The sequence below is a fragment of the Halichondria panicea genome, chromosome 13 (assembly GCF_963675165.1).
Source record: "Halichondria panicea chromosome 13, odHalPani1.1, whole genome shotgun sequence".
Lineage (NCBI taxonomy): Eukaryota > Metazoa > Porifera > Demospongiae > Suberitida > Halichondriidae > Halichondria > Halichondria panicea.
The window spans coordinates 6,410,281-6,417,620 of record NC_087389.1 but is presented as its reverse complement, the minus strand read 5'-3'; the positions used below and the strand labels follow the sequence as shown (position 1 = coordinate 6,417,620).

Below are 7,340 nucleotides of genomic sequence, written 5' to 3'. Positions count from 1 at the left end.
GTGACACCCACACAAGTCAGTCACATGCACACACAACCATATACACGGTGTATTATAATTATGCTAAGAAGATGTTTAAGGGAAAAGGTAATAGAAACCACACATGACATTAAGAAAATGCATCAACAGCGCCTCCTAAATAAGGTCAGAAATATCTTATGAGTGACACACTTAGTGAGCTTCTGTCCATTCTTGTCATACACACAAGCACATGCAGAGGAACCATAAAACAAACAACCACAGTTCCATAATAAATAATAAATGGAACCACCAAAAGCAGCCTCACAATACACAGCCTCACAATACACAGCCTCACAAATACACAGCCTCACAATACACAGCCTCACAATACACAGCCTCACAAATACACAGCCTCTTATATTACTGTTTTTTTACAAACTGTACTGTGTGCTCAGATCAAAGTTCTGAAAAGGAAAAAAAGCTGTTAATTTCAACAAAAGACCATGGGCTATAATCCTGACCATATGTTGTTTCTGAAAAACAAACGATTTGGCAAAGCTACTTTCAGGAGGTACCTAAAATATAATCACAATATTAAAACTAAAAGATGCATTCTGTAGCTCTAGACAAGGCCTATCACATGATATGCTCAGATCAAAGTTCTGGAAAGTTTCGACAAAAGACCCACGGGCTTATGTACTGTTTGGCAACCTGCTTTCGAGAGGTCATAACTTCACTCACTGCATATTAACCAAGCTAGCTCACGTCTTGTTCAGTGAACAGTAGAGTGTTGAGAGTGTCCACCCACTCTTGCTTATCCTCACCAGACTCTGCTACCAGGTGATACACTCTCTCCTCTGTGTGTACGTCAAACACATGCTTGTGACCTTTAATAGGCTCACGACTGATGACTTGCGTGCAAGAGTTGAGATTGATGACTCCTATAGGGGAGGAAACAAGGGTAACAGTGGGACAATCGAAACTCCACACTTATATATTATGCTGTATTAGTAAGTATAGGCTGTAGTGACCCCTTAAGCTGGTTTCCTAGATACTTAATGAAGCTGTCAATGCAACCACCCTCAGTGTTGCATCAACATGATAATATTGAGCTCATGAACAGTGAGGAAGCACTACAGAGATGTGTGTCGATCTGACCTCAATTTCAACTTATAAGAACTCTGCCCTCCTAACCCTGATGATCATTGCACGTACACACTGTGCTACTGCTGACACAGAACCGCACAATGTGTCCATGAACTGAAACTCCTTGCACGGGCTTGTTAGTCAACCACGTGCATTCACACCTAACTAAAGTATCTGACAAGCAAACTGCACACAGCTTAGTGTATAATAATACGCACGTGGGAAATAAACCAACCAATAGCCATTGCACATCACACACAGACACACACACTGGCAATCATGCTGCACATGCTGGCATGGCTTGGGAAGACTAGATCTCCTGGAATTACACTTGCAACAGCATTCTCCCCCCCCCCTAGCCCTCAGGCCCCCAGCTGAAAAAATGTAGCTTTCTCACCTTTGGGATCTGCAAGCCTTTTAGCATCTTGCTCGCTCTGGTAGTATTCTAGCCTCACGTAGCGAGCTGCTAGTGGGTATACAAGCTTGGAGTCCATCAAGAGGAACCACCGCTTGTGCCATTGAGCCACCAGAGCTTTGAACTCTGGCGGGCTCTTGACCAAGTACCCAGCCTTCACAAACTCTCCAGACATGGTTGATCCACAGGCGAAGCTTTGATAGTGTTCAACTGTCCTTCTAAAGCTACTTGCTTTGCACTTTCAGTGATCTATTGCGTTGCCTTCCTAAAGGGGGCGTGTCTGTCTTTGCATTGTCCAATTAAAAGGGGCGTGGTAAACACTTGTCTATTAATTATTGCCTGTAAAAGGTCACTTCCGTTATTAGTCGATTTCAGAACGACCTCTGGTTAACCATCCTGCCAGCTAGTCTCATGAATCAGCCGCCGTTCTTTGGAACAAAAGAACGGCGGCTGATTCATGAGACTACCTGCCAGCTTCGAACTGGGGAAATCCCCACATCCTATAACATTATAAGGAAGTGCAGCCTGGGATCGAGACCAGGGTTAGCTGTGACGCTACATTATAACAAAAATGAGTGCACTGTGTACGTGTATAAAGAACTACAAATGTAATAAAATATAAAATGGGGTAATAATACGAACACAGTGGATATAGGGTCAGTTTTGTTGGCTAGGATGGGGGGGTCTGAATTGCCGTGGGGGATAATGCGGCCCAGGGGGGAACATCCCGGGGGGTGGGGGGTACATTGGACGAGAGTACCCCCCACGAGGGGGAGGTGGGCCAGGGTAACGTCGTGGCCCCCCGTGCATGTAGGGAGGGTGCGGGTTGCTATGGTGATGATAGGGTGCCGGCTTCATGAGAGATTCTTGCATTTTAGATCTGTTGGCTGTGTGTGCGTGTGTGGGAGGTTATGGAATGAATAGGTGTGGTAGGGGACTAACGGGGAAGACATAGGTGTGGTAGGGGACTAGCGGGAAAGACATAGGTGCGGTAGGGGACTAGCGGGAAAGACATAGGTGCGGTAGGGGACTAGCGGGAAAGACATAGGTGCGGTAGGGGACTAGGTACTTACATTGATAATATTCATTAATCTCAAGGCCTGGAATCAGTTCCTTCACTTTCTGGATTACCTACATGTACGGAGAAAAGAAGACAATTATTAAAACACACACTCAACTTTAACAAGTACAACTTTCGTCAACACGCACTCACGGAAGCTTTTGAGTGAAGTTCTGAGTCTTCATTCCAGATCTGTACGATGTCTTGATCGAACCCTCTTATCCTCACACTCACACCACACACACAGTCACCACCGCCCACACACTCTGAGAACTGCTCACCCACAGCAGCCAACAACAGCTCCTGCCATACCTTGGCCTGAGGGGGCGGGGGATTATGACATGATTTCTAATATACCGTATATCTTCTAATTTATCGGACAGCAAAAAATAATTATTTTGGAAATTGTCCGGGTATAATTGGAACAGAGCATGCGAAGTGTCCGGAATAATTAGAACAAGCAAGCAGCTGCATGCGAGCTAGCTAAGTTTAATAGAACAAGATACGACTGAATAGTTGCACTAGCTATCTAAAACTAGCTACTCAAAGCTATCTAACTGCAGCACTCTAAGTCTTACTTGCCGTCTGTGAATGGTCCGGATATTTAGAACAAATGTAATATTAAAGTACTGGAGTGTCCGTTGTATTAGAACAGCGAAAATTGCCCAAAAGAGTGTCCGGGGTAATTAGAAGTGTCCGATAAATTAGAAGATATACGGTATAATTATTTGAGTGCTGCTATGTTGTATCTAAGCACATCATTGGAAAGGTAATTCTGAGAGCTATCAATTAGTTTTGAAATTGGACAATATGAACACAAATTACGTCTCTCAAAGATAGCTACCAAAACTACTGAAATTTGGAAAACAGTGTAAGGCTATCATAACATAGCCGTTGCTTATCACAGAACTTGTATACTATAATCATGGCGCCTCACTGTGTGCATCTTTCTGACTTTGAATGACCACAATCCACCATGAGCATTATCAGAGTCCTCCCAAATAGGTCTCCTATTCTCATTCCTCATAAGATGGTAGCTCTCTCTCTCGCCCAACTGCTCTATGGGACGAATATTGTTGACCACACCCCAAAATGCCTGTTGGTGGGTAGGGGGCGATGTATTGATATTATAATGAACGTGATGGACATCACCTTGATGGTCTTGACTATACACAAAGGTTTTAGATTCTCAAAGAAATCTTTGGCAGTTGCTCCTCTTCGTGTACTGTATGAATAATGAGAACATTCACAATATAATTATAATAACACGCACACACCATATTATAGTACAGGGGCACAGCACAAAATACACTATAGAGTACAACACTAGTAGTAGATACAGCATGGGACAGAGGGCCAGTTGCCTGTATGACTATTGCATAAAACACAAGGATTCTCATGCTACATCTGTTTTATATCACGATGATCCTGTACCAAATCATGCCTCGAGGCTATGCGTAATATAACAGGGAAGGGAGTGTATGACTTGACTGCACCTTGTTACCTGGACACAGCACAACGATACTTTACAAGGAGGGGGACAGCACAAACACAGAACTGGCATAACTAGCTACACACACACAATGGCCACCACCAGATATATAACTACACCATTTTGTCCCCCTCTCAACTATCCAGTTTCTACACACACACACACGTACGTACACACACTCACGCGTCATGCCAAAACGTCCACGGTGAGTTCAGGAGATAATTATCAGGGTCCCCCCCACTAGGCTCATTCACAGCCACGGCATCTTCCCTTGCCTTCCTTGATAGCCTGGGAGAGCTGGTCCGCATCTCTTCACCACCTTGCCCTGTTCTTAGAGTGTCTTCTGCCACTGTACCGTCAGCCATCTTGCAGGGAATCTAAACAAGTGGGCGAAACTAGCAAAACACAGATGTAGTTTATTTTAGTGACGACCTTTTCCTAGCTTAACAAACAGTTTGTTCCTTGGACGACCTTTACCATTATTATTGCACACTGGGCCACATTTTATAATGAATTCACACAAAAAGCACAAATCAAGGAAATAAATTGACTAAGACAGTACAAGTATGACATGCACAATATTATAAGAGAGTTAGGTTCTATTGCACATCACAGGTATTCCTCTGCACAGGTTTTCTGTGTGTGTGTAGATATAAGTAATTATCATGAATATAAGCATGATGACAGGTGCAGGTGTTCTGTGTCTGCATGTGTGCATGATCAACATAATGGCAGACTTACTTAGCTGCTGCTGACTGACAAACTTCAAATGCCAGTGCTTCCTTTCCCATTCTCAACAGCATCTCCACCAGAGCTCTGTAAGTAGCGGCCCCTGGATTATGCTGTCTCCACAGTCTCAAGGCCTTGTCCATCGCTACTTGTGCGCCATTAGCAAGCTGAGCAATTCTGACATCACTTTGCTCTGCAGGACTCAGTCCCAGTTGTACAGCGTAGGTGTCCACATTGTCAAAGTGATCTGCCAGGTCCAACATGTCTCTCTTTTTAATTTCAGTGTCAAGTTGAGAGTCGGTCACTTTTGTATGCTCCTTCAATTCCTCAATGGTCACAGTCCTCGGTCCACCAGCTCCTGGGAGTAGGAAAGGGGTGTGGTTAAATGGGCGGAATGTCCGATACAATTGTGTTATACATAATCATATAGACATGAAATTCCTATAGCTCTAAAAGTAAACTGTACAGAACACTATATACAATGTATGCACATACCTGAGGGAATGGTGTGTGGATATGAAGTGAGGACATCTTGTGAGGTATCTCCTTCAGTGACATCAGCAGCTGTGTCTAATATTGAGATACAGTATTTTACAACAACTACTGGCGTGTATTATTATACTGATAATCTGTTACCAACGACACTTCCTTACTGGTATATAGCTGTTGATCACTCATCACCGTCTTCTTAATACACACATGTTCCATTGCAGGAGACAATTTGTCTGAGGAGGGAAAAAATAAAATACAAAAGTGATTACAAAACAAAGCTTACCAGAAGTAATGTGCTGATCATGATCATGTACTTCCGTCTTCAAGCACACATCTTCCATTACAGAATTACCTGAGGAAAAGCAGACACAGCAGTTACGCTCATGTATATGTTTGCAAATTAACATGCTCACTCAAACAAGGCTGTTGATCACTCATTCCAGATCCAGTGCTACTAACAACATTGGCCAGAGTCCCACATTGATTGACTGAAAACAACAAGAAGAATTACAAAATATTAATGACAACATGCATAAGAGCGTAAAACCATCACGTTGTAGTCAATAATTATTGTTTATAATAATTGCACATACAATGGACTCTCGTTAATCCGGTCACCCTTGGGACCATGCAGCTTGGCCGGAATTAAAAACGACCTTACCTCGAATCTAATGACTACTTTTGCGGTTCTTGTCTCAAGGATAATATAGGATAATGAATCATTCTGTTCTCTATTTAAGTGTAATCCAATTTTATTTGCTAAACCACACCCAAAACGTCATATCCGGCCGTAATACACGTATAAAATTACATTGAAAACCTTGCTTGGGACAGCCAGCACTGCATGGCCGGTAAACGGAATAGCGAGTGGCCGTACTTCAGGGTGAGTTTTGTGCCGTAAACATAATTATAGCTAGCATTCCGTGCCAAGCCAAATGGCCGGTATATCGAGGTGGCCGTACTTCAGAGAGCCGGAATAGCGAGAGTCTACTGTACACTGTTCTGTACTTACTAGAGTATTGCTGCTGATCACTCTTTCTCTCAGTCTTTGTACAAGTACCTCCCGTAGCAGAGGATGGTTTTCCTAATTATGAGTAAAAAATATTAATAAGTGCATGTATGTATGGCCATGCAAAGTCAATTTGTAGTTTCTCAGGCCCTCGCGCTTGGAAATTGGCAGCTTTACAAAAAAGAAATATCACGTGACCTCAAATTAAAGGCACTAAAAGAAAAGAAAATGATAAATTTGTATGGTTTTTTGGTCATGAATAATTATAATTATGACTAAAATTAATTAGTAGAAATTATGCACTTCCGCTTATTGAGGAAGTTAGGGGTGTGGTTCAATTAAAAATCTATGAATATCATTATCATTAAATATTATCAAATGTCTCAATCCGCTTGCTATTTTAGGAATAATAGCCTGAGAAACACCAAATTGACTTTGCATGGCCTATACTATAATTATTTTAAAGTGTTAATTGATAGAAGAAAAGCCCAATGCATGTGTCTCACTGTCCAGTACCTAGTTACTACTGATACATGGTGAAGTGAACAAAATGCACAAACACTGAAAATATAGTTACCTGTGATGCTATCAGCCAAATTGATGAGATCCACAGTGGGCCTTTTGAGACCATCTGACAGGAGACTCCATGTTACATGTTGTGTACTCAGGAGCTTGGCCAACATTTCACGCAAGCACGACACATTATTTCCACGATGCTCGCTATTGATGTTGGTGAGATCAGGATGAGTTAGACCTAGAGCCAATCCCAGGTTGAACCAGTGAGGGCTGGCACTTTTAAGTTTCTCGTAAACATGTTGCAGATCGGTCATTGTCAAAGCCTGTACAAAACAACAATCTCAACAGGGTTTTATTTGGTGGGGATTTCATTATAGTGATGGTTCATTGCCGCTCGGAAATACCTTCTAGAGGAAACTCAATGGGAATACAATTGAGGGGTTCTGGTGAACAATATTCTTAACAGGGCAGATATAGTAATGAATTCCTGGGGTCACGAACCCTCTAGATATATACATGT

General features: G+C 42.5%; 3 protein-coding genes across 10 annotated transcripts in view; all 3 read right to left on the bottom strand.

The window, feature by feature from the left end:
• The window catches only part of LOC135347124 (sesquipedalian-1-like), a 4,502-nt gene extending 2,687 nt beyond the window's left edge, over window positions 1-1,815 (bottom strand). The window contains exons 1-2 of one of the 2 annotated variants that reach the window (XM_064545010.1): window positions 1,505-1,815; window positions 727-902 (exon numbers count right to left, since the gene is read on the bottom strand). In XM_064545010.1, the coding sequence (XP_064401080.1) occupies window positions 727-902; window positions 1,505-1,697 (369 nt within the window). In that variant the 5' untranslated portion in view covers window positions 1,698-1,815. The remainder of the gene's footprint in view (window positions 1-726; window positions 903-1,504) is intronic. The other variant, XM_064545011.1, reaches the window with a different exon arrangement.
• Window positions 1,816-2,041: 226 nt separating this feature from the next.
• Window positions 2,042-4,505, bottom strand: LOC135347126 (eukaryotic translation initiation factor 4E type 3-like). The gene is made up of 6 exons (XM_064545013.1): window positions 4,258-4,505; window positions 3,735-3,807; window positions 3,520-3,678; window positions 2,736-2,900; window positions 2,596-2,653; window positions 2,042-2,409 (listed from the first exon to the last, which is right to left on the bottom strand). The coding sequence occupies exons 1-6, from the start codon at window positions 4,437-4,439 to the stop codon at window positions 2,180-2,182; spliced, it is 867 nt and encodes a 288-aa protein (XP_064401083.1). The 5' UTR covers window positions 4,440-4,505; the 3' UTR covers window positions 2,042-2,179.
• Window positions 4,506-4,564: 59 nt separating this feature from the next.
• LOC135347118 (uncharacterized) overlaps window positions 4,565-7,340 on the bottom strand; it is a 29,680-nt gene continuing 26,904 nt past the window's right edge. For all 7 annotated transcript variants that reach the window (XM_064544996.1, XM_064544999.1, XM_064544998.1 and 4 more), the window contains 8 exons: window positions 6,882-7,143; window positions 6,308-6,379; window positions 5,709-5,783; window positions 5,579-5,647; window positions 5,457-5,528; window positions 5,299-5,373; window positions 4,816-5,161; window positions 4,565-4,710 (listed from right to left, as the gene is read on the bottom strand). In XM_064544996.1, the coding sequence (XP_064401066.1) occupies window positions 4,674-4,710; window positions 4,816-5,161; window positions 5,299-5,373; window positions 5,457-5,528; window positions 5,579-5,647; window positions 5,709-5,783; window positions 6,308-6,379; window positions 6,882-7,143 (1,008 nt within the window). In that variant the 3' untranslated portion in view covers window positions 4,565-4,673. The remainder of the gene's footprint in view (window positions 4,711-4,815; window positions 5,162-5,298; window positions 5,374-5,456; window positions 5,529-5,578; window positions 5,648-5,708; window positions 5,784-6,307; window positions 6,380-6,881; window positions 7,144-7,340) is intronic.

Coding starts and splice junctions, on each gene's coding strand:
- LOC135347126 (XM_064545013.1), bottom strand. CDS start 4,439: ATGGCTGACGGTACAGTGGCAGAAGACACTCTAAGAACAGGGCAAGGT. Junction 3,808..4,257: donor TGGACGTTTTGGCATGACGC/GTGAGTGTGTGT, acceptor TTATTCATACAG/TACACGAAGAGGAGCAACTG. Junction 2,901..3,519: donor AAGTCAGAAAGATGCACACA/GTGAGGCGCCAT, acceptor CCGCCCCCTCAG/GCCAAGGTATGGCAGGAGCT.